This window comes from Emydura macquarii, unplaced genomic scaffold (genome assembly GCF_026122565.2).
Source record: "Emydura macquarii macquarii isolate MOO-44397 ecotype Brisbane River unplaced genomic scaffold, CSIRO-AGI_Emac_v2 contig_1043, whole genome shotgun sequence".
Classification (NCBI taxonomy): domain Eukaryota; kingdom Metazoa; phylum Chordata; order Testudines; family Chelidae; genus Emydura; species Emydura macquarii.
The window spans coordinates 16,408,205-16,433,130 of NW_027131180.1; the positions used below are offsets into that span (position 1 = coordinate 16,408,205).

Here is a 24,926-nt window from a genome sequence, read left to right on the forward strand (position 1 = left end):
AAATATTAGGACTGTCCCTATAAAATTGGGACATCTGGCCACCCAGGCTGGGGTGCACCAGCATAAAACAAGCTTTTAGTTATAAAAGAAAATGTGCATTTGGTGCTTCTTACAATTAGTTTTATTTTATCCCACATAGTAGTATTGAAGTTTTGGCAGTAATTTAAACTTACTTGCATATCTCTGCTACAAATACAATCAAATCGTGGAGTCCAGTTACAATACAGTTGCCCCTTGGTCTGGTTATAAGACAGTTGCAATTATTTGTAGTGTAGACAGAATCTTATTTATGTCCCTGACTTAGCTGTAAGTGTAGACAGGCCATAACTGTTTATCCTTTTACTTTTAAACTGTTCTCAGTTGACCACTGAAACCTAAAATGTCCCTCTGTCACTTTAAGGCCACCAATCAGCTCAATCTGAGATACCCAGAACTTTTGTCAGAATGTGCAGATGTCACAGCAGGAGATGGAATCTGACCCTTTCTTTTGCTTACCTTGCTGCCATCATTTTACAAGTTCTCTAATAATCATATCTTTCAGTCTTGACAAGAGCTAAATTCCTAATGTAAAAACCAAAAATCTGTACACATCAGAGTACTTTCTATAGGCCCCATTTATGTATCATAAAGTAATAAGGAAACTCTAATTTCGTTTTGCCCTTTTGCAGATCACCTTTAAGTGCAGTGTAAGTTTATGGTGCTTTAAGAACAACAAACATTGTAAGATACATTATGGACCTACTCCAACATCCATTCAAGTCAATGACTGAACTCCCACATGAATCCTATATGAGTGCCAGGTTTTTGCAAACAGGTACAAGGGAGGGGGAAACATTTGTTAATTTAGGAGGCATAGAAAACAGGCAATCAAGTTTCTATAGAAATCATCCTTACATGGTTTACTTACTGTAATTCTTGGAATATTGCTTTTCAGACTGAGTCACTGGCCTTTTATTTAGTTATTTTTTTATCCATGTTTTAGTTTTGGGTTTTTTTTTTTACACTTACATTGCTGTTTGTATCATAATTGACTACAATTGAGGTTCCAGTTCCTTAAATGTGATGGTGAAAAAACATTCCCCTAGACTAGATGATAATGAAAAATTGATGCCTATTTTCTAAACTTGGGTGCTCAAATGAAGGCACCCAATTCTGCCTTTAGGTGACTTTGTATCAGCTCAAGTGCCCAATACAAACTGGTCACCCAGCATATACACTCAAGATTGAAAATCAAGCTCCCTGATTATAACAGTTGCTTTTTCCACTCTTTTCCTCTCAGCTCAAGATGGCTTTTGTCTCCACACTGAATAGGAAGATCAAGGGATGTCCTTATCAGAACGGCACTGATGTGGAAAATCAGGAAACCAACACCGACAAGATATGGCTTCCTCCCAACTTGCCCAGCAGGTGCACATGGAAGCCAGAGAAGCCCATCTCCAATTCGCCTCATTCCCATGTGCCCTTGTAAGTAACTCTTTTTTGCTAGTTATGTTCAGGCTGTTTTAGATCCTCTCTCCTGCAGGAAATTCAGGGTCTTCCTCTGTGCCTCAAGGTTCCACTAGAATGTTCATAGTCAGAATTCAGCACTTAAAACAATGATTTTATTTCTTATCTATGCTATTATTTTTCCCACAAGGAGATCCTGTGATCCACTAATATTTACTGCCCACTCATGACTGCCCCCTCTTTTTCACCATGAAGAAGATTGTAGCTGACTGAAGGTCCAGCTCCGCATGCTCAAGTTCTCACACACAGGGCTATGTTTTCAGAAGCATCTAACTTTGGGTGCCTTGATCTTTAGGAAGATCAAAGGTCAAGGTTGACTTAATCTGGAATTGTGGATGCTCAGTAGCACTCCTGCAAACTAGGCTCCTAGGAATCTGAAGTTAGGGACCGGAAAGCAGGGCACCGAAAATTAGTGCGCACTTTTGGAGACTGCAGCCATAATGAATATAGAGCTCTCTAAACTATTGTTCCCACCCTCTCTGTACAGATTTGTTAATGTGCATACAGTACGATTACCTTTACTCACATTGAGTGGTACTTTATTCTGGGAGCAGTCCTGCTGAAATCAGGAAGACTGCTCATGGAATAAGCTACTGGAACTCATCGTGAGTAAGGGTAGCACCATCAGGCCATTCAGTTGCCTCAGATCAGGGTCAAGGCCACAGGGCTTTCACCACTATCCAGGCCCAGTAACTTGACAGGAAGGTAGGTGGAGTCCTGGTCTCTCAACCCCACAGGTTGCATCATGGAGCAGAGCCCATTTCATGGCTGCCACTCCACAGCCCTAGCATTCCTTTGCCAAATAGAAGTGTGTCAGTGTCTTAGCAATCTAGTGTTGGATCCTGCCACTGCCTCATTTCCCCCCTTTTATGGACCTTGCAAAGACAGCATCCAGACTTACCTGTGGAAGAAATAACACCCCTTCTTGTGCCTGGTTTATTAAAGCATCGCAGTTCAAGTATCTCAGATCAAGAGAAGTATTCTCTCCTGCTCCATCGTTTGTTCAGTCCTTTTCTTGGGCTCACAAGTTCTTTCCAAATCCCAAGTCCTGCAGCCTGGTGTTTCCTCAGCTTCCCCTCTCATGATGCTTCTCCTCCAGCCCCTCATGGCAGGTGGCTCCAGCCAGTCCTTTTCATCTGGCTGGGAGCCACATCCTTTCAGATCCTGGATCCCCTCCTGATCCCCTGCAGAAGCCACTCTGAATGGGTTTCACCTTCATTGTTCTTGTGTTTAGGGCTTCAGGCCCCAGGATCTCTCAAAGCTCCTTCTGAGCAGGGGAACTCTGTCAGGCCCACTCAGAGCTTCTCTGGAGAGACCACCCTAACTCTTTCCTAGCCCTTGGTCTCCCACACTCTGCTGGAGCAGGCTCCATCATAGAAGAAGCCCCATCTCCTGGCCTACCATCACGTGATGCCTGATCATCTGGCCCAACCACCACCCCAAGCCCAAACCTAACATTTGGGACCAGATTGCGAAGCACATGAGGAGCTGAACCCAAATCCCTTACAGGGCCAGCCCACCCTGTGACAAGGAGGATCTACAAAGTAAGATTCCAGGATCCCATTCCTTGATTTACCACTTTCTTGCCTCTGACCCCAGACCCATGCTGTGGCAGGCCAAGAACCTCTACAGGCTTAGGCTCTTTATAGTGTGGAGGTTGTGCTCCAAATCAGGCCTCCAAGGCCAGCAAACATGCCCTGATTGCACTGAAAAAAGGGCAAGATTCTCCTCTAAATAAACACCTTTTCCATGTGGGAGAATTTGTTTTGTGCACACCAAGTGGTGGTGATGTGAGGCAACATAAAAAATGACTAATACTTCGCTCTCCTACCTTTTTTGTTCAAGGATCTCAAAGCACTTCACAAATGTTAATTAGGCATTAATCCACCCCACCCTTGTGAGGTATTCCCATCCGTAAAAAGGGAAAATTGATGCATGCAGAAATTAAGTGACTTCCCAAGGCAATAGGGAGGCTATGGCAGAGCTAGGGATTGAATCCACATTTCCTGAGACTTAGGATTTGGGTCATGGAACTGGACTGTCCTCCCTTTCTGTTTCCTCCCATATTGATGCAGCTCTATATTGAAGCACTGCCCAAAACAAATGTGTAGCTCTTCAGTTGTCCTGCAAACCAACCAGACAGACATAGGAAAATAAGGGCTTTCCCAAAATTCCAGGATGACTAATGGTCCCCAAGTCTGACTCTGAACAACTGGTGGACCTAAGACCCAAAGTTCATATCAGTTCAATATCTAATGCATCTTCTGACTGGGGAGCACTTCCTGCCCTTGCAGGAGCTGGAGTCACTGAATTTTTGAAGGTTTTCTAGCAACTGTCATGCAGCCCACTGTTAGTTGGGTCAGAACCTCATGTCTGGGGCCTGTGTCTATAATGGGCCCAATCTGGAACCCCTTATCCAAACACTCCTAAACTTTGGGGACGTCTATATCTGAATTTTGTAGTTTAAGGCCATCTCTAGTCCTAATCTAAAGTACCATGGTGGATCATGTGCCCCTCAAATGGCAATCTGATCTAAAGCTGCTTGCTCCATATGAAAAGTGATTTACCGCTGGCTGTTTGATCCCTGAGGCAATTCCCTATAATACAACTTGAGCAAAGACCCTGTAGATAGTTGTTACTTGGGTCTTTTAAAATTAGTGATGTAAAACAATTTTTTATGTGAGTTTTGTGACTGTGGTATCCATCTATTTTCCAGCCAGCACCTATCTCCTTTTATTGTGTTCACGTGACTTTGAGTCAAGATCAATTTTACAGAGTGCAGGGAGTATCAGAACTGCATGTTAACGAAACCTGTTGCTCAGAGATAGTGAAAGTCTCTCTTTTCTTACCCTGCTTCTGAGACTTTTCTAACATTCCTGCTTTTCTTGCCAGTGACAGTGCAATGTGGTGTTAAACCCCTCCTATCTTTAAACTGAAAACATGGGATACCAGTGAGAAATTCTGAATGATTAATGAAGGAGACAGGGTGGAACAGTCTCGGGGCTGTGGAGTATTTAGCCACCTCATTAAAAAATGCTTTGGAAATATAGTCCCGAAGTTATTTTATTTGCTGAATGTCTGGTGAGCTAAAGGAGCAGCTCTTTCAGTTGAATCCGTTTTCTTTTTAACATGCATGCTGATTGGGAATGACTTATTCTTCAGCAATGTATGCGATCTCTGGGGAAATCTGAGAAAATGAAGCATGTGTGAAAGATCATCTTGCAAAACTATTCTGGATCCCTTCCACCTAAGTGTACTCCCATGTCTCTATCCAGAGTCCAACTTGCCCCAATACCTTCAGAAACACAGAGCTCTTTGACTTTATAAAGGAAAATATGTACTACCCAGACTGCATTAATATACACCATTGTATAGCACAGTCTCCAAGGTTATTGGGTATTTCTTTTAACTTTGCATAAATGTCTATATACTGACTACATCCTGGATTTCTACACCCAAGAAGACAGTGTGCAGTTCTGATCCTTTGGCAGTCTCAAGAACTGCAGCTACAGCCGGTGTGGCAGATCTTCAGACTTGCTGATGAGTCCAGCATGGATTGTGAGGGAGATTAGGTAATTGCCCCCTTCACCTGATCCAACATCTTCTCTTTTTCTAAAGTTTCACAATGGTACAGGTTTGAACTGGTTCTTACATTTTTATGAACCAGTCATGCTGCCTCATATAATCCAGGTAATGGCCAATCAAGTCTTGCATCCTGCTATGGTGAGGTTTTCCTCTGGGCATTTTATACAGTAGCATTCCTCACAAAGTAAAAGTGGGATTTCTGGAGTGGAACCCTCTCATTCCCACTGAAACAGAACTGAAACAAAAGGCAGTGATACTGGAATAAACCCAACAGGCTCTCCAGTGAACCAAAGACATTTTTCAGAGAACCTTTAGCCTCATACATTTCACAGAGAGCTTGGAAGCTTTTATATGTCTGTTAGATTTTGCTACCTGCAGTGAAATATGTTCATGGTAAGGAAAGGAATTTAGCATGAGGTGAGAGAAGTTTAGTGCCTCCCCAGTTTCATGTTAGGTTCTCCATGCTCTATTTACCACAACAAGAAAGATGATTCCTATTAGGGTGATCACCGTGCAAGGTAATGATTCAAGAGAGTGGGCCACAATAAGTGGAAAAATTCTTGGTTTTCGGTCCTTCTCATCCCAGCAAGGAGAATTCCTGATGACTGAGGAACTTCAAGAAGGAGTAGAGGGACCAGATGTCCTGATTTTTATAGACACAGTCCTGATATTCAGGGCTTTGTCTTATAGGTGCCTATTAACCTCTCCATACCACTTTTTCCACACTTGCTATCTGGTCACCCTAGTACAGCGTGTCCACTTCCCTCGTAAACCAATAATTTCTGACCTCTGTAAAAATCTCCTGACCAGACCAGCTCCCCTCTGAAACTTGTCACTGATTTCTGGAGCAGGGTGAAAATGGTATTTTCTCTCTCTTTATATATACTCTTATCCACAAATAGTGGTTTGAATTTAAAAATGGATTCATTTTGCCCTTGCTTGCACCTCTCCTGTATTGGCTTTCTGCAAACATGACCCACTGGTCAGCATGTGTTATGTGTTCCAGTCCATGCTGAGCCAGAGAAGGCATGGGTCAGTTACAGCTCTTATGGGAGGTCCTTGGCTCAGTCGCTGGTATGAAGGCTGCTTATGTGACACAAGCATTTGAGTAGTTGTTTTACTCTTGGAATGTGAATTTTAAGCTTCCATGCTTAAGCATTTGTAGGTACTGGAAGAGCCACTTTGCCAGGACAAAGCCATGTGGGGGTGGAGACTAGGAGTGATTCCTTGTGTCTGGCTAGGGACTGAATATGGGGGGTTTTAGCTAACAAATTTCCCTCCACCTTCTGTTATGGTTGTTTGTTGTCACTGCCTACTGGTCAAGGCAGTCAGTATATTTTTAAAGGATGTTGTTTAATTCTGCAAAACACCTGCCAGGGCACAGAAGCAATTAAATCAGCCAGACAAGGATTTGATCACACTATTCATGCATCACACATAGTTACTTTATGTATATGACAAACAAAATTACATTTTAATTCTGGACCCAGTAAACTTACTGTAACCTTTTTTTTTTTTTTTTTTCTTTCTAAGAATGATTCAGGGGGTAAGGTCTCTAGGGCCCAGAAACGATCTCATAATCCTCTTTATCTGCTTTCTTCTTCTAAATGGTCACCATTCCTTGAGATTCAAAACTCTCAGAGCATCTTCAAGCCCTTCTCCTGTTAAGAGAAGTTATGCACACCCAATCCAGAAACAGAAACAAAGCCATATGGCTTTTGGGACCAATCATGGCTAACGAAGACAACTCAACTATCAAGTACTGAAGGTTCAGCGTTGTGATCAATCCATAGAGGGGGGGGGAAGCAATAAAACTTGTCACTTTTGAATGAGAAGTAAATCTGTACCACTTTTATTACTATCAGGCCGTGTACATCCTCAGTATTTCAAGGATGATGTGGGTTCAGAGTTCAAATTGTGATAGCATTTACCAGGTGTGTTTATATATCTGACACTGAGTGAAAGGTGCATAACTTGAGGTTGTTACCCTTTTCAGAGGAAAAATACTGAGACGACCAACTCAAGGAAATGGCTTAGCTCTGCCTTAAGATATGGGTCCAATAAACACACCCCTCAGTAATCTTTTTTTCTGTAAGAGTAAAAGGTCCAAGGCCGTAAACTCCTCATCTGCTTGGCCAAAGGCCATTTAAATGTGTGTTTCAAACAAAAAGAAAGGGGGGTGTAATTTACCCAGCTGCAGTAACACGAGCTAGTTCCATTGGAACCGAACAGATAAAGCCGGGCCAGAAGGCCATATTGCACCAGTTTAACTGAGAGCAGAATTTAGTCCTTTGTGGAAAAATCAGAGCTCTCTGCTACAGGACAGGAAGAATATTTCATTCTAAACCAGTGACATTCAGGCTAAGCCTCCCAAGTCACAAGTGGTTCTTTAATGTGTTTCCTGCAGCTCTTTGCCACACATGATATTAAAACAGTGATTTAATTAGTAACCAATCAGGCTGCTTTTACTATTTTATTAACCAATTGTAGTTGATAAAATACATTTTTACAATAAAACAATTATGCTTGGTCAGTCATTGTGCTGTGAGAATAACATATATAATAAACTTAACTTTTCCTTTGTCATACGTTTTAAATAAGAATATATTGTGCGCTAGTAAATGACGCAATGAATTCACACTGCTGTGGCTCTTTTGGGTAATGTCGATTGCTAATTTGGCTCCTGAACCAGTGAGGTCTGAGTATCACTGCTCTAAACAAATGGAGGTTGGATCCTCAATTATTGTAAACTGGCAAAATACTATTGGAGCTGATTGACACCACCTAAAACTTTGTCCCTGGTTGGGTTCTAGACATGTGAGCGGACATAAATATTTAAAAATACATTTTACACACACTTTTGTGGGTTTGCCACTTTAGCTCTTCAATACAGGGATGCTATCTCCTTAATCTGAGAGCATAGACTTGTTGGATACATCTACAGTTGGAGCTGGGGATGTCATTCCCATCTTGAGGAGACCTACCTGCACTAGTTCTGATCAAGCCAGTGTGCTAAAAATAGAGTGTAGCCACAGGGGCATAAGCAGCAGGCGGGATTAGCTACACCAAGTATATGCCTATGGTCTCAAATGGGTACATACTCAGGGTGGCTAGCCCCTCCCACCACTTGCACTGCCACAGCTACATTCTGTTAATAACACAATAGCTCAATTAGAGCTGGTGTGAGTATATCTTCTGGAGCTAGCTCAAAGTGCAGATGTACCCAGAGTTTGCAACCCTAGGCCCTTGGCAGAATAAGTGGACAAGATTATTTGCTGGTCCAATGAAAAATATCAAAGGTACAACCAGTCATTTAAAGGGCACAGAACTCCAGATCTGGTTTATCCATAGCTGTGCTCTTATTCCAAGTGTGCCTGATGCTAATAAACACCTGATTCTTTAGGTCATGCTTCGGATTTGTGTGAATGAGAAACTATTCTGGTTTGGAGTATCTACTTAAAATCTTGTTACCTGTGAACAGCAAGCGATTGTTGGGATGTTACTTGCACACCCTCGGAGGGTGAGAATTTTAAAGGATTCTTCTTGGGGGATGTATTTGACGTATCAGAGGTATTCAAATTAACAAAGTGAGACTCTCTTTGATGAGAATCCTTTGATGCAGTCGGAGCCCTCCTGGGGGAATGGATGCTGCCTCTAGAGCAGGCTACAGGTGGCCTCACACCATCTGAACCGGGTTTTTTCCATTTTCCATTTTCTGGCCTCTAACTCTACTCACTTGCAACCCAGTGAATGAGCTGGGGACGGGAAACCCATTGCTATATACCAGGCGTGGCCACACCATGATTCGTGAGCTGCATGCAGCTCTCTTACAGTTAAAGTGCGGCTTGTAGAGCTCCTATGTTCCCCCATTCTCCAGCTACCAGATTGGGATGGGGAGCTTAGAGCTTCTCCCCTGCAGCAGGGTGGTGGGGCTAGAGGATTCTGCACAGCAGGGGAGGGGGGCGGGGGTCACTTAATTTGACCACCTCTGCTATATACAGATGGGTACATCTGCTGTTTCATCAAGGGAAGAAAAAGGGATGCACTATGCAAGTCAGAATGGGCAGGTCAAATTATATCAATGATGCTAGGAACTTTGACCCATCTCTATAGCCACAGTTCACTTACTATCTATGGAAAAGAGCAGCAGAATAGATGCCAGGTGGGCCCCAAAGCTCAGATTCACATACCCCCTGCATACTCTCAGTGATGTGCTGGCAAACTTTTAACAAGGGTTCCCGTAGAATTTTTCAGCCTCCACAAAGGGTGCACGGGCCAAGCCTTGTGTAAAATACATTCCCCTACTAAAAAAAACCCATCCATGTTTCCACCACCGTTCTGGCTAGTACTTCATGACCCACTGTGCTTAGTCCTCATGTGGCAGCACCTCTATTTAACTTCCTTATCTGGAAGCTTTTCCCCAAAGCACCGGCAGTGATTGCTGTCTAGTCTCTAGTTGGTCTGCTGGGGAATGAGTCTCCTTTGGTTCTTGAGATGGGTGGGACTTACCTGTCCGCTTACAACCATCCCTTGCATGTCTGGGAGTGGGGTCCTAGCTAGTCGGTATGGCGGGGTCAGCAACAGCTAAAAATCAAAACTGAGATTTTCCTTCATGAGGTAAAAAGGTCAACTCTGGTAACAGGTGGCTCTTCGAAGCTCCCTCCAGCTTATCAGTGAATGCACAGCCACAGGGCAAGGGATGTAAGGTGGTGGAAGCAGTAGAAGGGGCATGTTTGTTTTTTGAACGGGCAACAGCATATCCCCCTGCAAGTCACATCATAAAAGCAGCTAAAATTAAGTTATTCAGTAGCGGTGTTGCTGATATAAAGGATGCCAGTTTTTCCTACCACCCACCTGTATTCCAGTTGACAGAGATTTTTGCTCTTTACCATCGCTAAGCGGGGAGGAGTGGTAGATAGGATACAGATTGACCTAGACAAATTGGAGGATTGGGCCAAAAAAATCTGATGAGGTTCAACAAAGACAAGTGCAGAGTCTTGCACTTAGGATGTAAGAATCCCATGCACTCCTACAGACTGGGGACCGACGGGCTAGGCAGCAGTTCTGCAGAAAAGGATCTGAGGGTTACAGTGGGCAAGAAGCTGGATATGAGTTAACAGTGCACCCTTATTGCCAAGAAGGCTAATGGCATATTGGGCTGCATTAGTAGGAGCATTGCCAGCAGATCGAGGGAAGTGATTATTCTCCTCTATTCAGCACTGGTGAGGCCTCATTTGGAGTATTGGGTCCAGTTTTGGGCCCCCCACTACAGGAAGGATGCGGACAAATTGGAGCGAGTCCAGCAAAGGACAACAAAAATGAATAGGGTGCTGGAACGTAAGACTTACGTGAAGAGGCTGAGGGAACTAGACTTGTTTAGTCTGCAGAAGAGAAGAATGAGGGGGGAATTTGTAGCAGCCTTTTACTATCTGAAAGGGGGTTCCAGTGAAGATGGAGCTAGGCTGTTCTCAGTGGCAGTAGATGACAAAACGAAGAGAAATGGTCTCAAGTCGCAGTGTGGGAGGTCTAGTTTGGATATTAGGAAAAGCTTTTTCACTAGGAGGGTGGTGAAGCACTGGAATAGATTACCTAGGGAGGTAGTGGAATCTCCATCCTTAGAGGTTTTTAAGGCCTAGCTTGACAAAGCCCTGGATGGGATGATTTTGTTGGGGTTGGTCCTGCTTTGAGCAGGGGGTTGGATTAGATGACCACCTGAGGTCCCTTCCAACTCTATCTTCTGTGATTCTATGAGTCTATGATAACTGATAATTTTTTTTCTTCCCCCACTAACACAGGCAGGAAGAAACAAACATCCTGCCAAATATTTTGAAGAAAGTTGGCCGCACCCCTTTGGTTCGAATCAACAAGATTGGGAAGACCTATGGACTCAAGTGTGAGCTCTGTGAGTAGCTGACTTTCAATGCTCTTCTGTCAGGTTTTCTGAACTGAGTGGCAAGCTCAAGAGCTGGGGGGGGGGGGGGGGAACAAGGCCTCTTTTATGAGAGAGTCAGTAACTAACTAAGGGTTGGGAGAGTGTGAACAGAAGGTGAGGAAATCTGGCATATCTGGGATACTTTTGTACCTGGGGTTACATTAGAATTATTTATCATAGTTAAAATAGTGGCCTGCATTTCAAACTACACTGTAACAAGCACCTGACTGATAGTAATTCAGGCCTTGATACTGCAAGCTGATCTGCCCAGGAAGACTCTTACGACCACTACCCCCACTGACCAGCTGCACTTTTGTTACTGATGGAATTTATGTATTCTGTGATTTTAATCTCCATTTTTAAAAAAATAGGATGTGTGTTGAGGATACTCCGCTGCTCACAGGACTGAGGCCATAATTAGGAGTAGCAGGGTCACAGGGTCAGCAGTTTTGGAAGGAGAAAAATCTCAGAGGAGATATAGCGGCTGCTGCTGTTCTTTCGCAGAGGCTGGGGGACCAGCAAAACAGTGCAAAAGGATTTATTCTCCATGGCCCACATTCCTGTAGTACCTGAGTGCTGCACAATCTCTAATGTATTTATTCCCCAGTCAGATAGGGAAGTGTTATTCCCATTTTACAGATGGAGAACTGAGGAACATAGAGGCTGAGTGATTTGCCCAAAGTCACACAGAAAGCACAGAGACTGGAATGCAGATCTCTGACATCTTAGACTAGTGCTTTAACCACTGGACCATCCTTCTCCTTTAAAGGTAGCAGCATCTCTCTCTTGCCTGCCCATTTTCCTGCATTAGAGAGACAAGGTGGGTGAGGTAATGTCTTTGATTGGACCAACTTCTGTGGGCGAGAGACACAAGCTTTTGAGCCACACAGAGCTCTTCCTTGGATCTGGGAAGGGTACTCAGAGCATCATAGCAAAATGCAAGGTGGAGCAGATTGTTTTACATTAGCTTGTCTCTCTCACCAGAAGAAGTGAGTCCAATAAAAGATATTACCTCACCCACCTTGTCTCTCTAATATCTTGGGACCGACATGGCTACAACAACATCTTCCTGCATGGCTTCTATTACAGAGCTGAACTAGGAGGCTCTCAGATAGTGGCATTGAATATTTTTAAAGACTTTTAAATAGTTTGTTGCAAAATAAAGGAGACTGATTGATTAAATGTAATAGGACTTGTGGCTTTTGTCTCCCTATATATTCATGACTTTTTTTCATTTTTCCCCATGACCAAAATGCAACTTTTTATATAATTTACTGTGACAACGTGCTAGCCTTAATAACAACAACCTCCTCTACTCCCTCCCTGTGATGGAGGGTCCCTCCAGTTACTAACACTTTCGCCAAGATAAACAGAATTGGTGACAGGTCAAGTTATTTACTGTGATGTTTCACTGCATATTTCAAACCTGCCACACCAATCCAGGCGAGTAAAACTAGGAAATGTTAGATGAACTGGAAGGCAAAAGTTTACATTGAATTGAGCCTGGATTTGTGTGCAGAATGTCTGCACTAACGACACAGCTGCCAGGTTTGATCCAGCGCCACATGTGGCATTTCAGTCAGAGATGAGAGAGTGTTGCTGATTTCCCCCATTTATCCTGCCCCAAGCCCTGGCAGGGATTGGAAATGGAGCTGCGCAAAATGTGGCATCTGAGGCAGGAGTTTAGGAGTTCTGGAGGATATCTGGCGGGTGCTTCCATCAGTGGGTTGGGGGAATGCTGATAGGTGGGGGTGAGAGCTGGGTAGGAGGGAGCAATGTGAGGGTGCTGGGGGAGCCAGGGGCCCTCACCTCCTTTCCCCACCAGTTGCTGCACACGCCCTTCTCCTTCTCCTCATTGTTCCCTCCCCGTTCAAATCCAGCAGAGGGAGCAGTGAGGCTGCCTGCAGGCTACAGAGCAGAAGCCACAGCAGCTCTTGGCAGCAAACCGGAGCCTCTGGAGAGGATGCAGGATCCCAGCAGGGTTGTATGAGTGTCACATGAGCTGTTCGAGGCCTAGCAGCCCTGTATCTACACTGGAGGTCGGGGGGTGTGTGCGTATGGATTCAGCATAGAAATCACTTCAGCAATTCTTCTTACCATCCTCTTGAAATCCTCATGATACACTCCCTGGCTCTCTGCAGCTGTGCCAGAACATATCATTCTATTGCACCATGTGAGACAAGGGGTGTGAGGTAATACATTTTATTGGACCAATTTCTGTTGGTGAGAGAGACAAGCTTTCGAGCTTACACAGAGCTCTTCTTCAGGTCTGGGAAAGGTACCCAGGGCAGGACTACACTGAATACTTACCTCGGCATAACTACGTCTCTCAGGGGCATGAAAAAAACCCACACCACTGAGCAATGCCATTAACCCAACCTGGACCGGGTGTGGACAGCGCTAGGTCAATGGAAGAATTCTTCTGTTGATCGAGCTACTGCCTCTTGGGGAGGTGAATTAACTACACCAGCCAGCATACCTGTTGCTGTAGTGTCTACACTGAAGCGCTGCAGTGGTGCTGCAGGAGCTTTTTAAGTGTGCCATAGCCCCAGACAGAGTGCCACAGCTGAACACATTGTTTAGCAGAAGTAGTTAGCACATACTGTAACGGGCTATTCAAAATGAAGTGGCCAGTTAACACCTCTGCAGTCATAGGACAAAAAAATGGGGGGGTGTAGGTTAGAGATTGTTGTAATAAGCCATAAATCCACTGTCTTTATTCAGTCCATGATTTTTAGTGGCTAGCAAAGTTATGAATGTAAGTGCCCAGGCTCGTCTTTTGAAAGGGTTGTGTAGGTTTCCTTTCAGGGCGAGAACTGAGAGGTCAGATATAACGTCATCGCTTAAGGAAAGGTGTTTGTGGTCAGGTGTTTTTGTCTTTTATCAAAGCACAGGTAGTTACTCTCATGCTTCTAATCTTCATGCTAACCATGATAAAATGTTTGTCTTCTCTCAGTTTTGGGATCCCATTCCCATCTGCTCTTCCCACTCTCAGGTTCCTTTTGAGCAAAGACATTTTCCAGTGTACCTTTCCCCCGGTATAGGACCCCTATCTCAAAGGCTGGAGGGGGTATGGTGTTGGGAGCATAGGCAGCAGCGGCAGAGTATCAATTGCATGTGCACCTCTGCAGGCTGCCGTACATTGGAAATTGTTACCATGAGGCATGCCCCCAGGAGACACAGAAGGGGCAAACCAGAAAGATGTGCAGTGCTGCTACTTTCCAGGGTGTTGTCTCCCCAACTGGTGCAGGACTGGAAGGGAAACACTAGGTATATGAGTGGCCTTAAATTCTCTTTTATAACACCTGTCGATCAGCACAAAGTACACTGCAAAATAAACAAACTTTTGCAGTAACTGGTATGAACACGGGGATAACAATGCTGTGGGAATGACTAAAAATAGTCACTTATGCTTTTTGGGATGTCCCTGTAGCCTGATTTTAGCACTTTATCTCATAAAATGTAAACCCTGAAAGTACATTGTCTCTTGATTTGTTTTCAAAGGGCGTTTCCTTGCAGTATAAGGTCCTAACAACTCAGTGTGAGTTAGGGTGACACAAATTGGATCTTAGATTGTAAGTTCCTGGGGCATGGGCCATATCTCCTCCCTGTTCTGGTCAGCACTGAGTTCCACTTTGTTGGCCTTCAACAAACAGGGCCACGATCTGTTACCCTACTCTCACTGAGCAGTAATTTACTTCACAAGAGGTCCCGTTGACTTCAGACTGACCTCTCATGGAGTCAGGTCCCAATCCTGCTCTGATTGCAGCCGATAGCAAAACTCCCTTGGCTTCAAAGGGAGCATGAACCAGCTCTGAGGTACTACTCAACAGGAGAAAGAGTATCAGGGCCTGGCCAAATGATAATTATTTATTTCATTGGGTAGCATACAAACACAGCACAAAAGGATACTTACCAAGATCTGAGTCTTTATAAAGCTACAAGAATGTAGGAACTGCTGTACCAGAAAAGGCCAATGAGCCCTGTACTCAGTTCTCCCATCTCTGACAATGGCACCATTGGATGTCTCAGAGGAAGGGGAAGCACCCACTTTATTTTGGGTGTGACTCAACCTGGCAATCATCTTGTGTCCAGAAATAGGAGGGCTGATAGCTCTTGAAACAGACTTAGAAATTTGACATTTACTAGTAGAACTTCTTGTCATTATTTATTGACTTGAATTTTACCGGATAAAAAGTGCCATTAAAATGTAAAACAAATAATATCTCTTCTTTCCATCTCTTATGTATATAGAATAATGCTGCAGATAATGATGGTGTGTGGCGGTTTCTTAGTGGTTAATTACGATTACATACTTTTTCTGCTCTTGGTGGGTGGTGAATGGTGAGAAGCAGTGAAAAACTGACGTTTCTCTGTGTATAAAGGCCTTTCTGTAGTAAGGGCCCCCACATGGGGGGAGGTGTGGAAAGGGTACACTTTACTGGGGCCCAGAGGCCCTGTGGGGCCCAGCCCAGGCTGCAACCCCCATTATCATGAGGAAAAAAATGTTTCCTGGCTCATGAGATTGTATGTATGGGATGAGGGATTGTGGTATGTGTGTGGGAGGGGGCCTGTGTTACAAGTTTGTACTGGGCCCGAAAAAATTATGCTTGGGCCCTATCTGTAGTGATGGTTTCAATGTATTTGGTAGCATGGATTAAATTGTATACAGGGGAGTTGGATTTGGGCTCATTTGTAATTTTGCCTCCCCTTCAAATTCTAGTGGCAAAGTGCGAGTATTTCAATGCCGGGGGGAGTGTGAAGGATCGAATTGCCCTGAGGATGATAGAGGATGCCGAAAGAGCTGGGATCATAAAACCTGGAGACACACTCATTGAGCCAACATCAGGAAACACAGGTAGGAACCGGATTTATGGCCCTGCATGTGGACAGCGAGGTTATGGAATATATGGCCTGACATTTCTGAGCGGGGCGGGATGGAAGCTTATGGAGCCTTTCAACTCCTACTACAATGAAGCCTTGCTAAACGATTTTTGTTAAATGTAATTTGCCCTTTTCCACTGCCCATTGGCCCCATTTGTTGCTGATACGTTCATGTTTACAGGGAAAGCTTGATTAAAAAAATTTACCCCCTTGCCTGATATGAAGTTGCAAGCGTGTGTGTTACATTGTTATATGTGCCTTAGTCTGGAGGTTATCCTCTGTCCTTATAACTCTGTCTCTGTCCTCAACTCACCCCCCTCCCCAAACTGTGCCTAGGTGTTGTAACACACCAGAGGAAATAAGATCTCAGGGGTGATTTATTGCTGAAATTCCTAGATGGGTTAAAACCGCACCAAGGTGTCAAAGTTACAGAGCCAGTGTGTGGTAATACTGGATTGTTAGCTAACAACAATGCACCTAACAAAAAAATCTAGAGGAGCTGGGGCACGGATAACATATTTCCTGGCTGCAGGGTTATTGAATAGTTAGAGCCAGTTTTGACAGGGGAATTTCCCTGAATTCCCCCAACAAATAAATAGGCTTGAAAGGATTAGATTTTTATTGATCAGTGTTATTAAATATTGATTGCCCTGTACACAAACTGACAGAAAAATATATTTCCATCACTAATAATCAACATTTACAGATAGACAAAGTAAGCAGAAGTCTGCTTGAGACCTTATTATAGTCAAAATCCAGTGATTTGGACTTCTGAATTAGGCTTGTTACAAATGGACGAGCGAATGAATAGTAAAAGCAAGTGGGCTTTAATGATCTAAGGCTCTTTACGTCGTATATTTTGACACGTGATGTTGACAATTTGTGGTTCAACAGCTAGAGAGCTTTAACGTTTGAATCTCAGAGTCTACTGTCACTGAATAATTTTCTGACCCTCCCGCCCGTCCCCCATAACTTTCCACAACTGTGAAAATTTAAATGGCTAAAAATCTTTAAAAATGCTTAAAAATAAATGTCAATATTATCCATCAAAATGATTTACAAAAAAGAAAATTGAATTCTGCTAAGCCTACAAATATATCCTCATTTCTTCCCTGTCTGCTGGCCAGGCACAAGCTAGGGCCAGTTCACGGGAGAGAAGGGGCAGGGGAGGTGCAGGGGCTCTTCCCCATTCTGTAGCCAGCACAAGAGGCAGTCACAACTGGCCAGGGCTCCACCCTACTTTTTTCCTGGTGGTGCGCAGCACCCTCATGCTGCTAGGGCCATGGGTCTGTGTCTCCCCCCTCGCACCAACAGGCCAAACGAGACCAGCATGGTTGGGGGCGGAGGGGTTAAGCCGCACCCTATGCAAGGGTGTATTAGTGGATGCCGCAGGAAGGAATTCTGCACCCCTGAGGCAGCATTCCTCCCTGCCCTTGCCTAAGGGTCATGTGACTCCACACCACCTCCAGTGCTGGGCTGTGCCTGAATGGCGTGATTGAACTCAGCGTCAGGGCCTTAACATGGAATGTCTTTGCTTTTCTCTTCTCTGACCATTTGATCTAGATCTAATACTAAAGCTGTTTCTACCAATCCTGTGACAAGCTACAGCCTGTATTTTAACCTGCCCGAGTATATTGCAGACGTTTTCGACAGAGTGCCCTAGTGCAGAAGCAATGTTTCACATATGCCCTGTGCGCCCTCTCAGACAGATTCAGACTCTAAAGCCTCATTTAACTTTCCCATCCAGTATGGGGACAGCTGGCTCGGTCAGTCATTCAGCATGAAATCAGAGCACAGCTACAGTTTGCCAGCTAGCCATGGAAAGAGGTTAGCACACATGCAGCTTTGTCCCACACGCACACAAGTTAGACTGCTGGGGACAGAGAGGGGTGTTAAGTCGTCCTGTGGAGAACAGAGAGCTGTCTAAATGAAATTATGTCTTTTCGGTGGTATAAAAACGACATATGTGGGAAAACAAGAGATCAGAGTTTTGCTAAGTGTAGAAAAATGCTTCTTAGCCTTTCCAGTCACTTCAGTTTCTATGCTGTGAAAACACATTGCTCTTTCCTGGCTGTCTGGGACACAGAGACTTCTTATAAATCAGCTCTCAAAGTAAAACATCCTCCTACGCTATGTCTGTCAGAGAGCATGCAAGAAGTCTAAGATGGTACATTTCTGTCTAGGCTTTAAGTGAAAATCTATGAGCTGCATTTACCAGTGAGACAAGTTAACATAGGAAGCACAGGAATTGACTTTGCCAAATGCTGTCATTGAATAATTCCCTTTCCTCCCCCATTGCCTAGGCATCGGGCTGGCCCTGGTTGCTGCAGTGAAAGGCTACCGCTGCGTCATTGTGTTGCCAGAGAAAATGAGCATGGAGAAGGTCAGAGTCCTTTATGATATTACACTAGAATCCTAGGAATGGGGAAAGTTCTCTCTCTTGAGAACTAGTGAATCCTTTCCTATATAGGGTAATAAGCCAAATTATGAGTAATGACATATTTTTCTAGTTATTCAGAAGAGTTCTCTTGACAGTGAAGCAGGCAATGATAATCTGACTGATTATCTGGTGTCAGCTATGCAGCTTGTGCAGTATACAATATTAGCCAAATATGGTACATTTCTGCACCGACATGATGCAATTTTGTGTCTACAAGTATGTGTATGAGGGTTACCTCAAAGGAAAAGAATGCAGGGCTCCTCGGTTCTTTTTCCAGTTCCGCTACTAACTTCTTGTGTGACTTTGGGTTAGTCACTTACCCTCTCTGTGCCTCCATTTCCCTCTATGTAAACAGAAGATATTTCTAGTTACCTCATAGAACCGTTGACCAGATTTCTCAAGATGGTGGAAACCCCCTCAAGATAATGGAAATTTCACATGATCTTGTGAGATTTCCTTCATTTGGGGCAAAAATCTCACAAAAAGAGTTTGCAAGACGTGGGAACCACAGAATTGAGACCTGAATCCTAGCCCTGACTTGGCTCAAACGTCAACCCTAGCCTAAACCTAACCTGGATCAAACACCACCCCCTCAGATCAACTGTAATAACCCACACAACCACTGATCAGAAACCCAGGAGCTCTAATACCCGGCTCTCTTGTTTTCACAGCTAGACAATAGTGTCTCTCTGTTGATAAAAATTCATTCTCAGCTACTCCTTTCCTGTGCGTAAGGCCAGTTTGCTCTACCTGTGTGCTGGGGCTGCCCAGCCTGTGGTGTACATGAGAGCAGTCTTGGGAGTGCTCTAACATATGCTTTGCTCCATATGGCCTCTGAAACCCAGAAAATAGTAGTAGTGCAGTGGATCCTGGTCATCCCCCCCAGCTACCACTTCGTTGTAGAGGCTAGGAGCAGGGCCAGGCTAGAATCCGTATGCCAGCTCTACCCAGGCTGGGAAGGCCCTCTGTATATAGGAGTATTTTCAAGTAGCATTTTCAATCAATTTAAAGGCCCATTATGCTGCCAGGATGATGTAAAAGAGCATTAGTGTGACTGAGAATCAGACGTATCTCTAAACCAGTGTTTCTCAATTATATTTCGCCGTGGAACCCTTGCGCGGCCATGCCATACCCTCTGCCGAAAAGTCCAGGAAATCTTCCCCTTTTTGGTGGCGCGGTATAGGCTGGTGCGGCCCCATCAGCTGTTCGGCGGCCACGATTTCTTTTAATTTCAGCAGTGCAGTTCCGCTTTTTCGCGGAACCCTTCAACTCAGCCGGGTTCCGCGGAACACTATTTGAGAAACACTGCTCTAAACCACTCTAAATCTTAAATGTCTCATGAATGCAAAGCCCAGTCTGGCTTTTGACACTAACATGAATACATAGGTTCAGGTTACCGGCAGTACAGGAGATCAGCTTTATTGTATCTGCTTTATGATTTACAGGTCGATATATTGAGGTCTCTTGGTGCTGAGATTGTTAGGACTCCGTGCACCAGGTTTGATTCCCCTGAGTCTAATGTTTCTGTTGCTCGGAGGCTGAGATATGAAATCCCGAACTCCCACATTCTGGACCAGGTAAGTTCAGTTACTCTTTGGGTTCTTCTCTCCTTAAATCTGAATTATGCAGGATTGCCTAGGCCTACTCATCTCTCTCGTTCTGCTACATGTAGATAAGGTGCTCAGTGCTCTCCATTGTGGCCCTTCATGCCACTGCGTTTCTTCTCCCAGACACTGATGCTCATTTTCATGGCACACGTGGCTTGACTTCTCTTCCTTGAAGCACTGGGCTGCAAAAACAAAGAGCTGGAGCAGACTGTGGAACCTGTGCTAAAGTTATGGGGTTTTGAGCACATTTTTATCCTGTTCTATCTGGAGACTGTTTGGCCACCACTTTAAAGTACATGTATAGCCTTGGGAAAATAAGTTCTACACAGAGCTCACAGTGAGGGTCAAACAAGCTGCTGTTTGTAACTCCTGCTACAAAGTGGGCAGTGGTAGTCTGAGCACGTCCCTCTTTTGCTCCACACATTGACACATATGAGGATCATCTGTTCAGGGACTGTACATTCCTGCCACAGGGCTCATCTCAGGCAGGGGGAGGCTAGTTTAGTCTTCTTGCGTAGATGATCATTGACCTCTTTACAGATTGTGCGGTTAAGCATCCTAGAGGCAGCGTGGGCTGGAGGGCTGAGCTTGGGGCTGGGAGTCAGGCACGTCTGAGTTCTGCTCCTGTCTTCCTGATGACTCACTGTGCTGAAAAGTCATGAGATTTTTTTTCTCTCCAAATAATACATGGTGCGGGTTTTCTTTGCCCTGTGGATTTTGAACTTTGTGGGTGCACTCTGGTCACGTTTGCAGGTTTTTCTCCCCAACCATGTGGATTAAAAATGTACTTTTTAAGAAAATGAAAACTGAGATTCTCAAAGAATTGCTGGTCTCCAGGGACTGGGGCTTTAGGAAACGCCCCAAATATGAACTGAACTAGACACGCCCATGCCAGCCCTGCACCAACTGAGCAAGAGGAAGGCCCAGAGTTCAGGGAGCTTCTTCCTCCCCCTCACCCCTAGCCCTGCAGCCTGGGAGGCAGCAATGAGTGCTTGTCATGCCGAAGCACAAGACAGGGGTTGCCAGCAGCATACTCTGTCCCAGAAGGCATATGTGTGAGCCGGGCACAGAGGTTGTGCCCTTTCACCCCCATGAATGCCCAGCAGTGACAAGGGATCAGCACTGGGGGAGGGGGGGCACAAACAACATCTGTTCTATAGTGTCACAGCACTTCTATGAGCATAATTTCCCCCTCGTGCCTGCTCCTGGTCTCCGCCAGTGTGATGCTCCAGAATTCCCTTGCTCAGACGCTGCACCCCTTTCTCCTCCCCTCATACAGCTCCCCCTCTTGCTAGTCTTCATCTGTCTCTGTCTGTTTTATATTCAGTCAGAAAGGGATGTGCGTGCCATCCAGCTGCATTACCAACACTTGGTTTTCCATCAGTCTGTGTCTTTCGGGGGGGGAGGGAGGGGAGGAGAAGGGGAGGGATTGGGTTTAGGGGCACACAGTAAATGCGAGAGTTCAGTGCCACACATAGCTGGGCACAACATTCCTGCCCTTCTCTTCAGCTCCTCACTGGAAAACATAGCACACACTGCAGTACCTCACTGCGGCCCAGGACCCAAAGTTACCCGACTGCTAGGACCCTCTCCCTGGACCTGCTTGGATTGCAGTGCAGTGTTGGGCAGGACAGTTCAGTGTGTTAGTCCAGCATCTGACCCGCCCGGTTAACTGTAACATGCCCTGTTCTCTGTTGAAATACACAGTACCGAAATCCCAGCAACCCGATGGCTCATTACGACACCACTGCTGAGGAGATCCTGGAGCAGTGCGAAGGTAATTGTTTGTTGTATCCCGGCCATGGATTGCACATGCCATGTCCCTCTGAGGGAGGGTTATGTGACTTTATAGTTATTTATTTAAATCCATAGAAAAGCCAAAAAGGGACTTGGTAAGTATAGGCCCCTTGACATAACTTTAAATAAGCGCTAAGCACAGCAGTTTGGGGTGAGCCACCTCCCCCTTGAACAACTCCCCACCTTTGTAATTACAATTCCCCTCAATTTTCAAAATGGGAAAAGAAATGAGCCTTGCAACATGCCCTGAGGTGCAACAAATTTGGGCTAATTTGGATCATGAGAGAAAGCGAATTGCAAAGTGGCGGGTCCCTCCTGGAGAATGGCTAACAAGCCGTCTTCTCTCACTTGTACCCAATGGGTCTTCAGCTCAATTGCCTCTGCTGCTCTCAGCTGTGACAGTATGGCCTGAGGAACACATGGAAATGACAAAGTGGAGGACGACACAGTGGAGGTGGCCATCTATCTGCAGTTATGGCGTCACTGTAATTGGTTAGTTAAGAGGACTAAATGTCTCAAGAGGCCTCCTTGGAAATATCACTTCATAAAAGTAAACAGCTTCCTGTAGCTGATCCAGCAAAGTCCTTAATAAATTAAAATGGATCAACACTTTGTGATAACTGCAGAGACTAATCCAGCTTAATTTGATGGCTGGAATAGGCAATAAAAGAATCTCAGTCCTTGTCTACATGGGCAAAAATGGAACCCATCACCAGTGGTAGAAAGAGTGAGAGGCGTAGTGAAAACAGGATTTTGAGGTTTTTAACAACGTTAGTTGACAATGGTGGCAAGAAAGCCTGAGCCCTGCCTATGCTACACCTTGCACCATTGCTAGCACTGGCAGCAACCACTAGTGAATTATGTCTCATTTTTGCCAGTGTAGTTACAGCCTAAACCTCTCAGCACCTAATTCTACTCTCACTTCCACCACTTTTACCTCTGTGTAAAAACAGTGACTTCAGTGGAGATATTCCTGGCTTATCCTGGTGTCAGAGCAGAATCGGGCTGGATTCTGTTCGCTGGATGCGAAAACCAACTGAACCAATGCATACTATTGTTAATGTGTATGCAGAATCGCAACACAATGCATCTCAACAAGATGGAGTTACCCAACTAAAGATCTATCAAAGCACAATGGGGTAGAAGCTTATTGGCCCATCACAGCACTTACAATCCTTCTGCCCACTGGCATGAATTCTGTCCATTTTTCTACATGCCGAGTTTCTATTTGTACAAGAACATTTATAAAATACCTACTGATGTGACATGATGGGATAGACCAATTGTGGAGAACATTTCCATCATTTCTAAATGCTTCTCGCCTCCTTTAACTGCAGGCAAGGTTCACATGGTGGTGGCTGGAGCTGGCACAGGAGGCACTGTCACTGGCATTGGCAGAAAGCTGAAGGAGAAATGCCCGGAATGCAAAGTAAGTAGAAAGACTGACCTGCACATTGAGAATCCGTGGCTATCTTGTGTTTTTCTGCTGTTTTCTTTGACTAGAGAAATGCCCTTGAAATCATCCCTGGGGCGATTACATTGACTGACTACTGGCTTACCTGCCAGTAGCTCCTGATTGGCCTTATTATTACAGCTTCTGCTTTTCCATTTTTTCAGAACCTGGAAGTGTATGGATGCAGCTCACTTTTGATGGTAACAACTTTCAGTTACTCTCAATATGAGCTGGATTCAAGCTAGCAACTGAGAGGTAAAACGCTCTCCGGCCCCAATACTAATCTTTGAGACCTTCCTTTCCCCGTACTTTAAGATTTAATTGTAATGCTGAGGAGAAGGGCAACTTCCAGGATAAAAAGTACTGTATGTCCATGCCAGTGGACAGGAATGTTCATGCATACCTTGGGAAGAAACATGCGTTGCAGGCAAATATGGTTATATGAACACAGGTAATTTTTTCATTGGAAATGTTTCCGCTTCATTTTTCCTAGGTTCTTAGGGTGGCTAACAAGTGTTTCTTCCCTCTCAGATTGTTGGTGTAGATCCTGAAGGCTCCATTGTTGCTCTGCCCAGTGAGCTGAACACGGCAGAGGATGCAACCATGGAAGTAGAGGGGATTGGACATGACTTTATCCCAACTGTCCTTGACAGATCAGTAAGTAGCATTGTGTCAAGGAATCCAAGGGAAGAGTCCAGACAGGAAGTTTGGCTCTAGGACCAAACTGTCCCCTCCATTCAGAAGAGTTCAGATCCAGGGTCCAGGTCTGGGCCCATCTCTAATTGTTGAAAGTTAGCTGAATTAGTTACCAATGCAAAAGAAGCTATGGGTGTGGCTTACAGCCTGTCAAAGCTAGTGCACCATTCTCCATGTGTCTGACCTAAATGAGCTGCAGGGACAGGCCAAATTTCGGAGAGACCCAGAAACATGCTGCAACACTGCACTCCATGATTCTGTCTTTCTTTACAAACTTCCAAGCCATCCTTATAGCCTTGTTAATGATGATTATACTAATAATGGCTCATAGTGTTTTTCATTATTATAATGATTTACTCTTTGAATTCTAATTGATCCTAAAGGCCCTAACCAGGGATAGGACCCCATTGTGCGAGACACTATATACACGTAGGTTATTGCTAACATACCACAGCCTATCTTTAGTGCACCTAGCTCAGCTGCTGGTAGCAGTGGGCTTCAGAGCTGGCTGTCCGCTTGAGTAATTACCAAGGGTTCTGGGCGGGCGAGGACAGCTGGTGCTGAAGTCCACGTTGCTGCAGTTTCACTACTCCTGGTACCCGAGTAAGCTAGATTAAAGTTATCGGGTATGTCTACACAAGCTGCGTTCACATAGACACACCCATAGAAGAGTCAAAGACCCTGCCTTGAAGAGCTTACAATCGAAAAGACCCAGCAGGCAAACAGAGAGACAGATACAAACAAACAAATTGTCAAAAGTACAGTACAACGTCTTCTCAGTTTCTCCTTCAGACAGCAGCTCCCTCCCCCACCAGTCTGCCCATATCCAGCTGCAAGTCGGAGTTCTTCACAACCCTAACTTAGCCTGACTGTCCCCTCTCCCCACTTCCCACCTTCACAGGAAAACACTCAGCCTTGTTCTTGGAATCACACACGAAACCAGAACCTCAGATGTGAAAGTCTTCCGGTTTTAAATATGGTTGAATTTGAGCCCGTCCCTATAGATTTGGCCTGAAATCGCCACAA

At 44.8% G+C, this 24,926-nt stretch overlaps 1 protein-coding gene across 1 annotated transcript in view; it reads left to right on the plus strand.

Moving 5' to 3' along the window:
* The first annotated feature begins 805 nt into the window (after positions 1-805).
* The window catches only part of LOC137151014 (cystathionine beta-synthase-like), a 35,861-nt gene continuing 11,740 nt past the window's right edge, over positions 806-24,926 (plus strand). The window contains exons 1-9 of the mRNA XM_067545187.1: positions 806-814; positions 1,280-1,464; positions 10,887-10,993; positions 15,747-15,881; positions 18,211-18,290; positions 19,793-19,924; positions 21,662-21,731; positions 23,089-23,180; positions 23,736-23,861. Of these exons, the coding sequence (XP_067401288.1) occupies positions 1,286-1,464; positions 10,887-10,993; positions 15,747-15,881; positions 18,211-18,290; positions 19,793-19,924; positions 21,662-21,731; positions 23,089-23,180; positions 23,736-23,861 (921 nt within the window). The 5' untranslated portion in view covers positions 806-814; positions 1,280-1,285. The remainder of the gene's footprint in view (positions 815-1,279; positions 1,465-10,886; positions 10,994-15,746; positions 15,882-18,210; positions 18,291-19,792; positions 19,925-21,661; positions 21,732-23,088; positions 23,181-23,735; positions 23,862-24,926) is intronic.